Source organism: Trachinotus anak, unplaced genomic scaffold (assembly GCF_046630095.1).
Source record: "Trachinotus anak isolate AG129_WGS33_773 ecotype Australia unplaced genomic scaffold, CSIRO_AGI_Tana_v1 ptg000016l, whole genome shotgun sequence".
NCBI lineage: Eukaryota > Metazoa > Chordata > Actinopteri > Carangiformes > Carangidae > Trachinotus > Trachinotus anak.
The window spans coordinates 17,359,690-17,379,146 of NW_027273867.1; the positions used below are offsets into that span (position 1 = coordinate 17,359,690).

General features: G+C 40.0%; 1 protein-coding gene across 1 annotated transcript; it reads left to right on the top strand.

Moving 5' to 3' along the window:
- Positions 1-1,069: 1,069 nt before the first annotated feature.
- snx27a (sorting nexin 27a) lies at positions 1,070-16,560 on the top strand. The gene is made up of 13 exons (XM_071499717.1): positions 1,070-1,491; positions 4,630-4,855; positions 5,011-5,203; positions 5,430-5,494; positions 6,185-6,289; positions 6,479-6,557; positions 6,867-7,030; positions 8,872-8,961; positions 10,160-10,309; positions 10,574-10,702; positions 11,017-11,076; positions 11,266-11,314; positions 12,305-16,560. The coding sequence occupies exons 1-13, from the start codon at positions 1,181-1,183 to the stop codon at positions 12,373-12,375; spliced, it is 1,692 nt and encodes a 563-aa protein (XP_071355818.1). The 5' UTR covers positions 1,070-1,180; the 3' UTR covers positions 12,376-16,560.
- Positions 16,561-19,457: the final 2,897 nt, after the last annotated feature.

Here is a 19,457-nt window from a genome sequence, read left to right on the forward strand (position 1 = left end):
CAGCATTTGCTTACTAAAGAAGGCGAGACTCCAACTGACAAATGTACTGTCAAAAGAAGGCAGTCTTGTAGTGGTCTCACGGGATGAGTAGCAGTTTCTAAACCACTTCACAGAAAAGAAGGCCAAACACTTGGGGTGGGTTAAGAAATACCTGCATTTCACAGCTGATGACTGGAAAAAAATGTCCTATTTACTGATGAATCCAAGTGTGAGATGTATGGCAGTAACAGAAGGGTGTATGTAAGTAGATAATACCACAGTGTATCAAACTGTGTTGGGAATATTCAAATCTGGGGGTGTTTTTCTACTCTACCTCCTCACATTGAGTACCACTTCATTCTATAGAGATATGGCGTCCATGTCAGCTTGATCTTTTTCAAAGATTCAACTTTCTACTGAAATTTTTCAGCTGATATTATTATTTGTAATGAAAAAAAAAAAAAACATTATATTTGAAACATGTAAAATAGAAATATCCTGAATAGAGGTGTAAGACTTTTGGACCCCAGTGTATATAAGGAATACAATTTTAAAACTGATAATTGGCTGGTGTAAAATTAGATTTGAAAATTAGACATTTACATAACAAGAAATAAATTAATCTGTCGTCACGATTTTTAAATAAATCTCTGCAACACATACTCATCCGCCATGTTTCTACGCATAGGCTACACATTTAAATTTCTATTCGACTGTATGCCGTGTATGTGGGACTGTCATTTGTCATCTCTCACTTTTACTTCCTGTTTGTAGAATCAGTTCTATAGTTACATGGAAAAAAAATGTTTAAAAGCTGAAAGAAAAAGTTGCTCATAGATACAAATGCGCTGATAGAATAAAGGAATTCAGCATATAATCAAATCAATAAACCTGTTACTCATATAGTCACGTTAACTGATTATATGCGTAATGTTAAAGTGCTGATTAAATTTGCATTGAGTAGATGAAAGTAAGGTAGAAAAAAACAAAACAAAACAAAAAAAAAAAAACAGAGCAGTTTCGGTGACGCCTCCAGGAGGTCACGTTGTGTGGCGCCGTGTCGTGACGCTTCCTGGGGGCGGGTTATCAACAACAGAGTCGGTCTGTGGAGCTAGCTTTTACCGAGGGACAGAGCTTGAGTGTTGTTTTGAATTTGCTAGAAGACACCGACAGGAGGGGGGGGGTAGGGTCTGTGGAAAAGATGGCGGATGTAGGAGACGATGAAACTCGGTCGGCTCTCCCTTCGGCATCCCGTAACGGTCCGGTTGTCGGTTCGTCGGCGGGCACCCCGGCCCAGAGCGTAGCTACGGTAGCGTCAGGTCCACGGGTGGTGAGGATTGTGAAGTCGGAGTCCGGCTATGGGTTCAATGTTCGCGGTCAAGTGAGTGAAGGGGGACAGCTTCGGAGCATCAACGGGGAACTGTACGCTCCTCTTCAGCATGTCAGCGCTGTTTTGCCCGGAGGCGCGGCGGACCGAGCTGGGATAGCAAAGGGTGACCGGATCCTGGAGGTGTAAGTCAGCTCCTGTCCGTTCAATGAAAAGCCTGGGAGTTAGCAAGTAAAGCTAGCTATCGAGTTTAGCCTGTGTGGATCCAGTTTCAAGCATGTTTTAACATTAGCTATACCCTGAAGGTATGACACTACGTCACTTGCGTGTTATGACAACAGAAGTAGCCGTTTACATGGCTAACTAGTTGTTTGTCCTGTTGACGAGTATTTGTTTTCAACTAATCAGTTAGAGTTGTAGCTTTACAAGCTAACGCTAGGCAGTTAACGAGAAGGCTAACCCAGCTTACATAAGTTTGACAACAGGCTGTGCATGTTGATTAGCTTCAGCTAGCTAGCGACCCAGGTAGCTAACGTCTTGTTTAGCTAGCCCTACTTTTGACAGCGACTGTTTCAGCGTAGATGTGTGGGTGGATTGAAATGACAGCTTTGTTGACATCGCATTGTCATATGCATATTAGTTGGGATGTGTATTTTGACCCTGCCCGAAGACAGTGGATGGCAGTGTTGTCACTCAAATTCAACATCATATGATCTTGTCCTGGAAGACAAACCTCAGCCCTGCTGTTAACATTGGTCAGTTTTAAGTGCTGTCTATTGTTTTCGGCCTATACCACTACCATTGTCACTATTGATAGGCATTGCTGCATCCTGGAGACATCTGGTAGATGTTTTTTTTGGTGTTTTTTTTTTGTTTTGTTTTTTTATGGTGAAACTCTCCGTTGTGCAAGGAAAACTCACGGTCAAGTGAGCTGTCAGGAAGTGATGTGATTTAGATACAAATAACTTACTTGTTCAAAGTTTCTTCAAGCATTTAACTTTTCATAGTTGTGTAATAGACATCTTACAGAGAAATAATGTCTCCACAGAACCCCGATCAGTGCATTCTTTTAGAGCTGTAACACTTCACAATTAAACTGAACTTTCAGCGATTCTCTCACCATGGTTTTAAGCTCTGGCCCTAACAATAAGGGATAAATAATACAAGGTGTACAAGGAGTTAACTGTTAATTGTAAATAACTGTGTACAATTACTACAGTTATATATGTTTCCTAGAAGTCCACTTTTATTTGTGGCCCAGCATAAGCCTTAAAGTCAGGATTTAGGCAGTGAAAACATGTTCATGTATTACTTTGAACCTGACCATAGGTTAAGCTTTGAATAAAGGAGAAGAGAAACAGAAACAAGGAACAACAACCTTACTTATTTTTGCTGAGGCATCATAAAGGTTTTACCCAGCCTGTGTATTCTCAGGTTTAGCTTCTAAATCGCTCTCTGGTCACATGACAGGGCCAGTTCCTATCATGTGACTTATTAACCAGCTTGACTATTTTGCAGAAACTGAAAAGAATCATCTGGTTAAGTATGTGATATGTCAGCAATTCATTTTATGAACAAGTTTTATGAACAAGGAAATGGAACAGCCTGCTCCACCAGTTAACATGTAATATTTTATGACTATTGCCAGACTTTAGTTTGTGTGGAACGTTAGATGTTTCCTGGTCAACTTGAAATAAAAACAGAATGAAAAAATTGACCATGTGCTCCTGAGTGTTTACAGGAGAAGAAAAATGTTATGAGGTACTGAAAGGCCCCACCTTAGTAGTAAGGTGATTAATCGACAGGCTATTAATCAGTGAGCCTGATGATTGATTCTCACAATTAAAATTTTGATCATTTTGAAAAAATGTGATGACTGATAAGATATTTATATCATTTATTCAGTGAAAATACCTAACATCTTTCAGCCAACAAAATGCTAGGATCTGCTTGCTTATCTGTAGTTCATATTAATGCTCTATGTTTTTCTTCTTCACAACATATTCATTATATTAATTGATGGTGAAAAAAGCTCAAAACCAAATGTCTTCAGCCCTACTTTGGTGTTAATGTTTCTTGAGGTTGCCTAATTCACATTCTAATTCGAACCTCTTTGTTGCTGATCAGCAACTGAGAACACCCTCCTGGCAGGCATTGCTACACTTCTGTTTGTTTAACAAGAGCATGATTGGATCACAGTCGTGTTGAGACCAAAACACCTCCCTTTATCTTTATCTTTTGGTCACTTCAGACACCCAAGTTTGCTTTTAAGTTCAGCACCTCAGACGAAGGCCGCCATGACATAAGTCTGTATGCTTATAATACAACCAGCTCTTTCTGTCTCCTGTTTATTTTGTTTTTCACTCTTTTCCCATTTGTCTATCTATGATACTACACTGATATACATTTTTAGTCAGTAATTGAGACATGACATAGTGGACAGACCTATGCTTGTGGTCCTGCTTGCTCCCTCCTTTCATGTGTCTGTCCCGCTGTTACCCATTGGAAGATTAGCAGAGACACCTGATGCTTGTGCCATCTGGCCTCAACAAAGCCAAGATGGGAGGTGTCTCACAGCACGAAAGGAAAGGGAGACGGTAGAGCTAACCTGGGTGCTCAGCACTTCCAACATTGTGTTTATCAACGGGGGACAAAATGTGAGACATTATCATATGATAACAGGACAGTGTACAGGAAACATATTTTCAACATTAATTAGATATTTTATAATTGTGCTGCTGATCTGGGACCTGGTGCCATTGTTCTCAATGGGAATGCACAAATCTGTATCATGACCAATTGTGACCTTCTTAAGCGGATTGGTTATCGACTGTGACATGACCAATCCGCATTAACTACGGTGTCTTTATCAGAGTCATTGTAAAAATTCAGTGTTTTTAGTTGCAGTTTCATTAAGTCACAACAAGCCGACAACTACATTTGTAGTGCCAGAGCCTGGCCACGGGTTACCTCATATAGAATTAATTACTCTGTGGATTTAAATATGGGGAAACAAGGGCAACAGGTCAGTATTTGATATTGTAAGATACCCCAGGTTGGAATATTATTACATACACCATATTATATTAGTATAAATGCTGCACAAATTTTACACCATATTAGCATGGTACTTGTCCAGTCAAGCTCAGTTTTGGTGAGTGCTGAATGCCTGATTTGTTTGCTTGGAATTTAAAGGGTCAAATCATCTGTCATGTTGAAACATGAATGGATCATGTGGAAAAACAGTGGGGGGAAAAGGTTGTTACAACTCCTAGCTCACTATCTTCTCTTTATCTTTCTCCTGCTCTCACTTTCCTCCCCAGTAATGGGGTGAGCGTGGAGGGTGCCACCCATAAGCAGGTAGTGGACCTGATCCGTGCAGGGGAGAAGGAGCTGGTTCTGGCAGTGCTCTCTGTTCCACCTCAGGAGGCTGATGGATTGGAAGGAGGAGAGGATATCCAACCCAACTATGACTACAGTGACAAGCAGGCTGTGCCCATTTCCATTCCCACATACAAACATGTAGAGCAGCACTCGGAGAGGTTTGTGGTGAGTACTGTTTTGACGCATTATCTTACATTTTGCGTTCTCGTGATAGCCTCTTGCGGCTGACCTCAAAAACTCTCCCATATAGGTAGAAAATGTGTTGCTACATAAATAGAAAATTATCCAATGCCTTTCTGTTTCTCTTTCAATGGCCATAGGTGTACAATGTGTACATGTCAGGCAGACAGCTGTGCTCAAAGCGCTACCGGGAGTTTGCCATCCTGCACCAGAACCTAAAGAGGGAGTTTTCCAACTTCAACTTCCCAAAGCTTCCTGGGAAATGGCCCTTCTCCCTCTCCGAACAGCAGCTGGATGCGCGCCGTAGAGGCCTGGAGGAATATCTTGAGCGAGGTAGGCTGATTTGGAAAGGTTACTAGTGTTAAAAAAAAAAATAATAAAGTTGATCTTCAGCATGGGCTGAAGTAAATGAGAGAAGAATCACAGCTCCATTGTCAAAGGATGATGTCTAAGAAAAAAAATGTATTTAGATCCACCTAAATCCATAATCTCAATACCCTTTGTTGACCCCACACCCCCCCACCCTTTTCTCTCCATCCTTGTCTGTATTTGTCTGTAGTTTGCTCTGTGCGAGTGATCGGTGAGAGTGACATCATGCAGGAGTTTCTCTCTGAATCAGATGAGGTAAGCATCTCATATACTGTTGTTCTGATATGGCCTGTACTAGATTTAGATGTATCTATTTCTGTGTGATTTTTGATTCTGAGCTTTGAAAAGCTGTAGTTCCAAAAGGGAAAATTTTTTTCTGCAAATCTTTCAAAAACTTTCTCAGATGTACAACTTGCAGATTATGCTATATATTACAAAATCTGATGTGCCTTTCGCGATTAAATCAGTTCAGTCTTTCATTTTAGAAAATATAATAGATGGTATGAAGGATATCACATATTTTAATCTGAGCCTATTCAAGAGAATCTTAAGGAGTTTAATTAATTTTTGAATGTTTTTATTTAACGCTCCACCAGTCTAGTTTCAACAACACGTGGCAGTGTCTTTACTTGGAGGTGGCTGGCTGGCAGTCCTGTCTGACAGTTTGAAAATTAGTCAGATGGTTAATTGCAAAATTACAGCAGCAAAACAAATACATTACTACCTCTTACAGGAGGTAGTACCTCTTACAGAAAGTTGTTCTGATTTCATTATTTCTTGTTATTTTTTTTTAAATCCAGAAGTATTTATGAGTAATTCACAACAAATTGCACTCTAAAACAAAATGATTGCACTCTAATACAAGCAGGCACACACCTTTGTCAGGACCCACATGAGTTAATCCAGCCTTCAGCTGTTCTCATAATGTTTTGCTTCGCTGTGCAGAACTACAATGGAGTGACGGATGTAGAACTGCGTATAGCCCTGCCAGACAAGACCACCATCTCTGTCCGAGTCCGTAAGAACAGCACAACAGACCAGGTGTACCAGGTAAGACCACATGACATCTGCTGGGATGAAGTTGTCATACAGCTTTATTACGCTCTTTATTACAGCTTTAGTACAGGTTGTTGCCCCATCATTTGAACATCTGAAGCAAACTTTCATCTTATGGTGTCAAAGAAATTCTCAGACAATGTTTTTCTTGCATAACTGACTGTGTAAATGCTCTTCCTGCAGGCATTAGTGATGAAGGTTGGAATGGACAGTATTATGGCGAGCTATTTTGCCCTTTTTGAAGTGATCAACCACTCCTTTGGTAAGAACTTTGTGTATTTGATTTATATGAGTATTTCACAGAGCACTTTCACATCCTGTCAGCTGTTACATTTAAAAACCCTCTCTGGCCTGACTTCATCACATGACCACTAGTTTTCTAAATAAAGAGCTGTATCATCCCACTGGTGAGTTAAATTCATTGTGCCTTTGGGTCTGTGAGCACTTTTGGACAGCAAGTGCAGGTAATTTAGTACAAGCTATAATTAATTTTTTTAATAACTGAACAGACACCCCCCTGCTCTTCAGTCCCGTCATCGCCTCTCTCCTCCTTTCTATTTTTTTTTTGCAGTACGGAAGCTGGCTCCTAATGAGTTTCCCCACAAGCTTTATGTGCAGAACTACACATCAGCAGTGCCGGGGACTTGCTTGGCACTCCGCAAATGGTTGTTTAGCTTCCAGGAGGAGGAGTTGCTCAGAGACAACCCACTGGCACTGCACTACTGCTTTCACCAGGTAATAACAATAATTGTAGCCCACTTGCCATGAACTTAGAGGAACTCAGCACAAAAGATTTTTCCAAGAGTCTATATACTCCTTTCTGAGTTGAAACACTTTAGAAATTTTGACATTTTTGTTCATAGATAATTTCATCATCAATCTTCTTCATAATCAGAAGAATTTCACTCTTAACTACTCTTAACTTCCACACCAAGTGCTCAAGATGTAAAGACTGACAGTTACACCTTGAGGTGGACAAGCAGTCCATGCCTCTACTTGAGAAGTTTACCAACTTCTTTGTGTAAACAGTGTTACAGCTCTTGTCAGTCAGATGTATTTGTCTTTTTATTATTGGTGTCTTTTTTTAATCGTCCAGTTCTGTCTAATTAATTATTTCAACAGTTAAAAATCTCCTTTTACCATGGCTTTTGAATATAACCACAGTCAGTGTAAATGCATACTGGCTCACTCATCTAGTATAGTTGTATACATGTTATTTAATCAAGTCAACACAAAATGATTATATAGTGTTTCATGACTACAAAATTGATGATACCAAAGATGTAACAGTTTCAAACTTGTCCTGTCCTCTGTACAAACTACTGCTGCTTCTCCAACAAGCTTTGACAGCACAAAAAGCAAAACATGGCTCAGTGGTAGTTGAATTCTTACCAGCTGGCAGTGGTTGTTGGCACAATTGTGTACTTTAACAGTTTTTTGTGACAGTCATGGACACAGAGGTTTAGCCTTACCTGCAACTGATATTCTAACTAAAATCTAAACAAATCATTAAGCTGTTGCCTTCAAGTCTTACAAATGGCATCAAACAAATATTGTTGTGCTTTGAAACACCACCAATTGTGTACTTATTCAGGAAACCAGAAAACCGTGATAATCTACAAGCCAGTGAAACTCACACACATTTTTTGAAGCATAATGTAAGCATGAAGTGGAAAGAATAATCCTCTAACTAAAAATAGCCATAGCAGGAACAGCAGCCTTCAGGCTGTCCACTGACCAATAAAGGTCACTACCTGAAGCATTTTAGGCATGTGAAGTTCAGCAGTGATGCATTAAAGCATTTTCTGCTAGTAAAGTCAGCACATGTTAGTGCTTGTGCTCCTGACGAATGTGAAAACAAACCTATCCAGAATAGTTAAACCTGCAATAACAGGGTTTTTTTTGGGCCACTTGGAAGCAAGTTGTGAATAAAAGAGTCCCATTTTAAGTTAACATGGCAGACTGTTGCTTTTGTACATCCAGCAGTTACAGAGCGACATGATCATTGATGAGGATTAGGATTGTGTTTGTGGCTTCCTAGTGAGCGCAAGTACAATATTCACTCTCTGTTTTTGGTCTCTACCAACTCCTGAGGGAAATATCTGGCTCTTTAGCTGCTAAATGCTCCACTACGTTCACCAGGTAGTCATTACCTGTGTCTGTCTGCTGCTGAGCAGATAGTTTACAGTTGATTTTTAAGAGGTTTCTCACTGAAAACAGCTGGAAATTTCTGCTGGCGCTGAAAATGATACTGTGAGAGTGGCAAGAGTGAACCAGAACAGTAAAGTTAGGAACCAGAAAACAAAATAATGAGCTGAAACTCACTGAGTGGAGCTGCAGATTAAGGGGATAATTCTCTGTCCCATTGTCATTTGAAGCATTGTCATAAATTGTCACCGCTTTAAAATTTACACAAGAGATTATTGTTGTAAGGGGTTGAACTCGGATACTTTAGGTACACTATCCTCTTACTAAATGTTTTAATAGATAATCTTTTTTTTTCTGTAACCTCAAATGATTAATGGTGTTGTATCTCATCATGCCACCCCTATCAACCCTACCCCCTGTGTGTCTAGGCACTGGATGATGTGAAGAAGGGATTCATAAAAACAGAGGACAAATCCTACCAGCTGCAAAAACTGGCAGAGCAGCGCAAGATGGCCACGGTCAGTCCCACAAACCGGTCTTTGTTCAGGGAGGGGATGGGGATGACTGAACCTTTTTTGCCTGCTGACCAGAGCCATCACCAAAACATTACCAAATATGAATGGACAGAAAAGCCAGAACCTTTTTCACGAGTCAGAATACAGCACTGTATGGTATAAACAGAGCCAGTGAGTTTATATTGATGCTTGTAGAACAGTAACTGAAAGTGGCATGTGCGAGAGCTTCTGTGTGTAAATTTAAACAACATTCAAAGCTATGTAGCCACGCAGCACACCATTTCCAAGCTTTTAAAGATGAACCTTAGATAAATGAATATGAAAGCACTACTCATTTACATGTACGTCAGTGAGCTGATTGTTGGTGGAGGCCAAATTTGCACGAAAAAGTCTGAATTTGCATGACAAAGACGCAGGACAGTGAATGTAATGATACCACAGTGTGGTGGAATAGAAGGAATGATTCACTCATAGCTCTGCATCTTGTAACCAAATTAATTTATCCAAATACTTACTGAACATTACTGCTTTTATTTTTGTTTTATAAACTGAAAGGTTATACTTGAAAGTTTTTACAGTTGCCTTTTTGTAAATTTTACAATGAAACAGGCCCCTATGAATAAGCACAAACATCAATGAAAACACGCTCCAAATCCAGACATGCAACAAATATGAAAACACGAGCAAGAAATTAAACATTTAGATTTCGAATTTGTGCTCATTCTATCTAAATTACTCCAGTTTGCAAATTTGCTCTGACGTTTTTGGAGATGTTAAGGGCCCCCTGCCGAGTGAGACAGTGTGCGCTGTCATCCAAGAACAGTCTTTATCTCAACAAGCCCTTTGATAATTTCTCACTGGCTCTGTTGCCCCTCTGTTTTGAATTTGTTATAATTCCTTTTGCAGGATGACATTTGAGCTAGCAGTTGAAATATAATATTTTTTGCTGTCAGTTTGTCTGAGGGGAAAAGCTGAATACATAGTAGTCTATATGAAATTTCACTTTATAGCTTAATACACATTTGGATAACGTGTATATTTTACTACACCCACTGTCGATCCATAAACAAGGAAGTAGGTGGGAACTCAGGGCGCTGCCCAAGTGTAACTGGGGTGTTAAAGTAATTGGACTTTAATCCAAACCTGGTTACTTACAGTAATACTGACTGATTTGTGTGTTCCATTATACTTGTCTCTTCAGTACTTGAGCCTGTTGCGGACATGTGAGGGCTACAATGAGGTGGTGTTCCCCCACTGCTCCTGTGACTCCAGGAGGAAGGGGCACGTCATCACAGCTATCAGCATCCATCACTTCAAGCTGCACGCTTGCACGGAGGACGGCACGCTGGAGGTGAGTGTTTGTCTGTGCAAGATTGGAAACAAGTGTAAAAATAGAGTAAAATGTCGTAAAAATATGGATAGTTTTACATTATTTCATGTAATATTTATTCCATGAATATACAATTGTGGCTTTCACTCATAAGATCAAATTAAAGCATTCCTGTATTTTCCTATATAGATTTCCCAACTACTGAATTATGAATCAAACTAGTGTTAAACTAAGTATTTTATACCGTGTATGCGCAAGGCTTACCTACTGTCAACTCTCCCTCAGAACCAGGTGATAGCTTTTGAGTGGGGCGAGATGCAGCGCTGGGACACTGACGAAGAGGGGATGGCTTTCTGCTTTGAGTACGCCAGAGGGGAGAAGAAACCTCGCTGGGTCAAGATCTTCACTCCATATGTGAGTGTACTCACACCTGCACTGTTGTTTGACATGTTTGTCAGGCATTTTACTTTGTTTTATGTATTTACTTTGTTGGAATTAGCAGTTTTAGAGTGACTGATTTGGTATTTTTTAAAAGAAGTTGTTAAAGTAATGCACATATAATTTAATGGTCCACACACTTTCCTTCACATGCAATCAAAGCAGTAGTAAGAGGAAGTAAATACAACTGAAAACTGAAGAAATAAAGCCTAACTTGTCTCTGTGACTCTGCAGGCTGACTGTGGTGTATTGTAGGCTGAATAACTATTCTGTTTGCTTTTGTCTCGCAGTTCAACTACATGCACGAGTGCTTTGAGCGGGTCTTTTGTGAGCTGAAGTGGAGGAAACAGGTAAAGACCACTCCTTTCCTCTCTCATTCTGGGAAGCCCATGTCTCCATGCCAAGTTTGAAATTCTAATCGTAGCTTTGTATTACTTTTTTTTTTTAGAAATAAGATAAGTCACTAACATATTTCCTTCAGGCTCTCAATTAAAATGATTAATTTTGTATTTCCTGTGTATTGATTTCATTGCTGCCAGGTTGAGGAAGAGGCATCTGACAAAGACAATAAAAACTGCAGTAACAATGGTAAGCTATTTATTTATTTTTGGTATTTTCTGTCCTAAATACAAACTGATGATATGTTGTTAAACCACAGTTGATTAAACAAAGCACTAACACTGAAGGGTGTATTTAGGGCAAATCATAAAGAGATATGCATTCATATGTGGTACTGAGTGGCACTTTGGAAGACAGCACCCATCATGCACTATGAATTATGCAAAAAATCATTGTCTGGCAAAAACTGAAAGGGCAAGGACAGGGAGAGGATTTCAAGTACTGCTTGCCACCTCTTATTTCAGTGTTAAAGGCAAAAATATATCTGACTCTTCACTTGTTTATAAGTAACTTTAGTTCAGCGCATTAAATTACACCTGACCTTAGAGTAACTCACCCTCGTATTGTTTCATCTCTTTTCTGCAACTCCTATTGCACAAAAAAAAACTGAACAAAGTCAAAGGGAAACTGCAGAAGAGAAATTTTATAGACAATTCAGTAGAGCTTTACAATGCACTTAACAACTTAGGAGAGAGTAAATTCTCCTCAATGGTAACATGTTGCTGAGAGCAGACGTGTATTTGTAAATAGGATGACAAAAGTCTTCAGAATAGTTGCATGTAGAGACATGTGACTTTCTGTCAGGGCCCCATTTGAGGGAAGTTGAAACTATTTGCACAATGTGAGCTGGGACAAGATGAGCAAAACAAATATGTGGACAAGCTACCTTCAAGTCATAAGGATGAGTGAGAAACCTTTGGAGTCACAGGAACAGAGACAGATGATAAGCAGCTGAGGACTGAGAAGCTAGGAAGGTTGAGAGGATCAGAAAAGTCCAGATATAAGGTGAGGGCGTCAGCATGTTACGGAGGGACAGTAGAAATTCATGGTGGTGCCCCAGTGACACTGTTGCTAAGACACACTGACATCTGTGTTGTGGCAGCATTTTCATAAGTCACATGACATTCGAAAAAAGCCCATCATTCAGACTTGTTCCCCTGAACCGTCCCTCTGTTTCAGAGTTTCTGCCTCCTCTTGAGACGCAGCAGAAGGGATGGCGCCACCTAGGGGGGGAGATTGCAACTTCCTAAAACCATTGATCATCACTCAAACTAGAACTGGTCCACTTGCGTCATCATAGCCACCCCTGAGAGTGCCCATCAACAAACACAGAACTGAGTGACAGACTGAGGCGATCCATGCCCCGAAAACAAACTGGAAGTGACCAATTTGGGAAATTGGAATTGTCACACTTAACCAAACCCAGGGATACTGACAGCAACAAGAGCAATGAAGGAAAATCAACAAAAGCCAACTTTCATGTCATTTACTAGATCTCCATAGTGTGTCTGTTGTTTTCCTCCATACATCGGCCCTGTGATGTGGGCAGGACACAAGCAAATTCTCGCCACTGGTTGAGATGTAACACATATCTACAGTGTGTGTCTGATCAGAGTTACCACAGCGCTGCCAGCCGCTCAACAAGGGATCTGACATCTGAGGTGGACCTGACGGTCGGGTCTCCCAACACAATCGACTCAGCCTGCAGCCCTCAGCGTGGCCCTTGTCTGCTGAACTGAGCTATGACGATGGAGATGAAAATAAGAAGAGAGGTGTGGTGGCAAATTTAAGCGGGGGTTTTCACTTCCTTCAGTTAGTGATAAAGAAAAAAGCAAATTCATGCTTTACACTGATGCTGGACATTAACACAAAAATGATGTTTTCTACCTGAGGTCAGAAGTGATCTGTCTTTGTCAGAAAACATGGGCGACACAAATGTAACTAACTGAAAACGGATGTGAGGGGACATGTTCATAATTATGTGTATGTTTAACAATCTTACTTCTGATAAAATATAGATTAATATAAGACCTATAACAATTGGTTTCTTGATCTAACACAATGAAACACTAACTGAATTGCATTCAGACTGCTCTTACTAATCTCCATTTACCAGAATGTCTTCTGGTATTACCCACACTACTTAAGAACGACATCTGCTGGCAGTCAACCATTCATGTCAGTGCTGGTATTTATCCTCCTTGAAAGTGTTTTATTGTGGCGATTTTGGGAGCTGAAAGGAAGAGGCCTTCTCATTCTCAGCTCTGTGCAGGAATAATCTCTTGAACAAAGGGCTGAAGGGCCAAGATTCTGATGTCTTTGAAATGTCACATGTTCTCCACGAGGAATCCGATCAACAGATTATGAAAATAAGGACAGGACAGGAGAGTTTTGAGTTGAGCTGCAGTTTTCTGAACAGGCAGCAGGGTGCAGCAGAGTGTAAGACATGTTTAGTTGTAAGATTTGAAGACAGAAGAAATCTTCTCAGAGCCTATTTAAAGAGTGGTCCCTCGGGCTCTGTAACTCACCCAAAAGTATCCCTCCTCTGCAGTTTGTCCATTAACCATCTCAGGAGGACAGATGGTGTGTGTGTGCATGTGTGTGTGTGTGTGTTGCGCAGAGCGAAGATGGTGCATGAAGTTGTGTGACTGCAACCACAGCCATCAGCATACATAGGAATGCAGACAGCTGTCTGCCTCTTGCTGCACCTAAACTGATACAGTATTAGTTGTGTGTGTATGCACATAACATGATTATATGACCGTTTAATGATTTACACAGGTTTATTTTGTTTTGAGGCAGCATTTTATTTTTAGATTTAAACAGTTTACTCGTGTTTTTTTTCTCCTCATCTGAATGGGGACAGTGTGCGTCAATGAACTGATTTCACCTGAATGCAATAGAGTTTTGTTTGTCCCACTAAGGGCTAGAAGTTTATCTCAGCCAATTCCTCAATAGCTCATTCTTGTCCTTTACTTGCTGTCTGGGAGCAACCAAAAACCTGAGACTGAGAACGATGTTTCTTCCTTATTAACTCTGACTTGTAGATTCAAGTTTAAGATATTTCTTTTTACAGTTGAACTTAGCTTTCACTCCAACATAATGTGTATTTCATGACTTGGTTTAGTCATAATTTGCTTTCGGTCAGTCGCCTTGGAGCAGTGTGTGCATGTGTTCTGGGTTTGTGTGTGTCCTCTGTGTTTATCATTGACATTGCTGATAAGCTTTTAGGCTCTGATTGGACGTGTCTGATGAGCTGTCGGTGTGAGAGCCAGCAAATGAAGATGGGGTTTTGTATCTGTACGACAGCGGAGACACCAGACAGATGGAGACAAATGGGAGGCGTCTCCTATTGTCTAGCTAACATTCACAACCACTTACATGCTTTTTCGGCATAACACACAAACACACACACATACACACAGATCTGATTTCTTTCTGCTACTCTGTGTGAGTGTGGTTTGACAAAATTGTTAAGTGCAACAACACAAGCTATTCTGTTTTTCCTGTTGTTACCTCTGAGGACAGGCATCAGTTATACAACAGCCTATAGCAATACATACCACACTGTAGTAGCATGTTGTGTGTCTTCCACACACACCAGAGATAGCTGGAATGAGAGAGAAACTGCAATGTGCAGACTGCTGGATGGTCATTTTGACAGCTAAAGTAATAGCCAATTTAGAGATGGATGACAAAAGAATTAAAGCTGTTCGACCATGATGGTTTTTTTTTTCTTTATAAGCTGTAGAGGGAGCGGTGGATAGAGGTTGTGTGATTGTGTGTCGGTCTGTCTGTCCTCTGCTCTTACTCTCTCCAGGTTGGTCTCCCATCATCACAGGGGGATATGGTTGCCGTGGCAGCACCACGTTGGCTCAGCACGCTCAGTGCAGCCTCTGTTCCTTTTATTCCTGTCAGCCAACTCTCACTCCTCCCAATAATGTATTCAAAGCAGTGTTTTTTACTGTTTGATGTTTGTTCTGTGTCCCCGTGGCTTGTGCTGCTGTGAATAAGCTTTTAGAAAGCTGCTGGGTTTTTTTATATTTTTGTGTTTCGGTCTGTTTCGTCTGCACCAGGTGCCATCTGTCTGTCCGTCACTAGCAGGCGTGCATACTGTCAGTTGTCGTCCGTTTTGGCCATCAGTGAGATAAATGTCATTGTAACAGTGTTTAGGTGAAAGCCAGGAGATGACAGGAATGTTAAGAAGCACGTCTTTGTACGGTTGGCCTGTGTTTGATAGTTTTTGTTCGTCAGTGTGCACTGTGCTGTGGGCCACCTGTGTTTGTATTTGAGATGCTGGACAGCCTGGGCTAGTAAGTGAATGATTATTTACAAAAAGGATTGAATTTTACACAGGACTTTACAGATAAAAAGAATATTAGATGGTACAACAAACATGGCGGCAGAAGATAAAAAAAAAAATTAAAACGTGTGGACTTCACATGAAACACAGAAAGTTTGTGTTGATCAAAACCACCACTGAACTGCTCATGTAAATGATGCAGTTGCTATGGTAACATGTCAGTTTCCTGAGTCTTGTGTGCTAAATCGGCACTGATTTCCATAACATTATTCAGTGGCCGATATCGTATAAGATCTTTTCAGTTAGTTCAAATTCGAATGCATTTCACAGGGCTCAGACTCCACTGTTTGAGGTGGCGTTTGTGAGGCCGTTCAGTCAGTCTTTTTCCTTTGACACTGTGGGTTCAGTCGGAGCCGTGACGTTAGTCCCATCATCGGCGCTTTTGTGTAGACTTGACGTCCGTGGATCTCTGGAATGCACATCCGGCTTGGAGGGCATTAGCTGCTGGTGTTTCCATTTCAGCTGACATGTCCTACCTATGACTAACTGAAGGGTGGATGTAAGTGCTGTTTATAAAGTGTTAACCTTTGTGTAATTAATTTCTGTTCATTGCTTTGAAACACAGGGCTTTCCTATGACAAGTAGGCAGCAGCATTAATTTTAAAAATCTAAGCCTTGTTTGTCTTCAACATAAGCTGTAAATAGCTGTTATAAAAAGATAGTATCCTTCAGACAAAATGCACTCTTGTTTCTCCAACTCAAAACATTTATTTATTTAAGCAGAAATTCTAAAGATTGGGGAAATTATAGTGTACAATGAGCCACCATTGATCATTAGTTTTTTGCGTGGGGAAGGGCTGTATGGAAGATTAGCTAACCACACAATGAAACAAGCTGTTTAAAAGAGAAGCAGTGCTGCATTCATTAAGTTTCGAAAGACGTCAATTAACACCTGATGCAGAACTAGGCTACAAAATGGAGAGTTTTATATCTTAAAAAAAAAAAAAAAAACACCCACACACACACAAAGGTTTACTAATCAATATAAGAAAAAGGACAAAAAAGGTTTGAAAATGTGTAAAGTAATAAATTGTAACAATATTTTAAATAAAGTTATATATTGGGAAAAAAATGCTGTTGGGTTGCTCTTCATTTATTTACTCTCTCCAGGACATAAAATGAACCAGGGGCTCATTTTCTCTATGTTGACAGTAATCTGAATGATCTCCCAGGAGGATTTTTACCAGCTGTTCAATGATAAAGAACTGTGTTTATCAATGTATGGATTCTCCTCCTGTCTGGTGAGACCTGGCCAATGTCAGGACTGTAAAGACACCGTGTGATAAAGCAACAGCAGTGCTCATCTGGGACCAATTAACTTCCTGAAGGAAAAAGACAAGTGCACCTAATAAGGTTTTAATGTCTTTAAATTTGAATTGCTCAAAATAATGTTACTGCCATGCTGAACATATTGCTTTAATGAGTGTTTCTTGTGTGAGCTGCCAAGCAAGGTGATGACCCTCCCCTTCATCTCCGAAGTTAACACTCTGGATAGTCCACCTACAGAGAGTTTACAGAGTATTTGAAACATTTCAAAAGGTTATTAGTTTAGATTAAGACAGTTAAACTGTTTTGCTATAACCCTAACCCTAACTATTATATGGTTTACCTATTGTTGGTTGAATATTTTACATTGCTGAACATTAGTGGAGCATTCAAATGTGCAGCAAAGAAAAATGATTTGTTTCAAATACTTTGTAAACTCTGTAGGCAGACATCCAAAAACAGAGTAAAACAGATAAGTATTGTCATTTGTGCATTTATAAGGGGCATTTATGAAGTGCAGTTCATATTGAGTCACTGGTGGTAAATCTTAAGAGCAAAATAGTTTGGCACAGGATGACAGTTAAAGGGCTGAAGCTGATTTGACAGCGGTTTGTGTTTTTCTCAACACTTGTGACTGCACTGCACAGCCTGCTGGATGAGAAGTGAAGGCGGGCTGATCATGACACGGAACAGAAGTGACAGCTTGCTGGCAGGAAACGTTTCAGCAGCTTAAGGAGGTCTGAAATGAATAGAAATGTACAATGTTACCACTTTTTTTTTTTCAAGTGACACAACACACCTAGAGATCTAACTTATTAATGGCTTTTGCTACAATGATTGTCTCTGTTGTTTATTGTCTGGTCCCTTTATGAAATTTCACATTTCCTGCCTGCAAACAGCCTCAGACCTGCAGGAATGGGAGTAGGGCTGTACTGTATTTAACAGGTCCCATGGCAGGGAGCACGGTTGCTAATAAAAGGTCCACAGGCACATTATTCTAGCAGAGGAACAGACACAGTGACATTTTGATGGTCACATGCTGCACAGAGCTTTATGTTGTTCACTGTGCTCAACAGGAGCTGTTGCAGTCTGCGGTGAGGTAGTGGGAAACTGAGGTGAAGTGTTATTCAAACCAGAAATTCAGGGACTCTTAATGCACCCTGTGGAACCAAGCCCATAAAATGTTGTGTGCATTGGCACTGCTGTTGTGAAAATATTCATCTCATTAGAGCTGTTTCACGTAGCTGCTATACTATGCTGACAGCAGACTGCCACCCTGACTTCACCACCTGCCCTCACTTTTCTTTTTAACGTCCAACTCAGGACGAAGGTAGAATTTAAACTTTGCAGTGTTATCGTTCATCACCTGTCGCTTTTACTTGATTCATTGTTAATCCTTATTAAGACTCTACAAACTGATACTACACTTATGCCTGCCTGTAGCCAACACACAGCAGTGCTACCTCTAACCCCCTGGATTAACATTGTTTTTATTGTTAAACTCAACTTTGCATATTAAGAATTAACAAGCATTTTTACATATACAATTATTCAGCAGTACATAAAACAGAATGTGCTTCACTTAGCCTGCTAGAACATGAAAATGCTAATCTATAGTAATCTACAAAGTTGAATATTATTTATAATATGTTTTGTAGAAATGTATTAAAACAAGATGTCTCAGTTCAAACTGGACACAATTTTTAGATCTTGGTCTTGGTTCCATATTTAAACAAAACTAAAGGGAGTATGTTTCAGCCTGTAATTAGGACCTGCTTTGCACAGAAACTAAATCATTTAAACCAAAGGTTTCATTGATGTTTTAAAATATTCACTTCAACCAAATTAGCTTGTTTTGAATGTTCACATCTTTTGACTGGCAAATAAATGAATCAGTCCTTAGTGGCAAAGTCTAATCAACCGATTGCAGTGTACTAAGGCATTCACAATGAACAGGCTCTGTAAAGTAAGACCAGAGTTAAGAGAGTTTAGATGTAGAACCACTCATCGCTTAGTGTGGCTTGTAGTAGGGAGGAGGAAAGAGTGAACCCTCTTGTCGTCTGAACAGTCAACTGATTTTATCTGTCAGGTTGGAATAATGTCCTCAGACCCACAGAGAAGCTGCTTACCCAGTGGTCACACCTGAGGGAAAATGCGTTAAGTCCACCTAATGTCCACTTGTGTTAAGGCTTCAGTGAAAACTATGTTGGAGTCTACCCAACGAGCCATTCTCTGTTTTACACTCAACTGTGTTGGTCTTTATCTGCTGGATTTATTCTTTGTCTGTCTTCTGTTGTGTGTTTATCAGTGGATAAACACACAACAGAAGACAAGTAAATTATTTTTTTGCATTGGTTCTTTGTCTGCATCTCAGAACAGAAGGATGGATCTGAAATCTCAAATAGCATTTTGATAATAAGATAAGATAAATAAATTAAAACTGTATAATTATATAATGTATAATTAAAAGGCATAACAGTTTAAAATCAAGACTCCTAACACCCTTTATGCACAGAAGTGCTGGATTATCCCTGTTTGTTTTTCCACATTTTAGTAAAACCATTCGAGTTGCTTTGAATTACAACATTCTCCTGGGAGGGACGACTAAAGACGGGCTATAAATATGACCCACAAACTGCAGTTGTGTGTCATGAGATGCATTACTTAGAAACACTTTTTAATAGAATCAAAACACATTTGCAG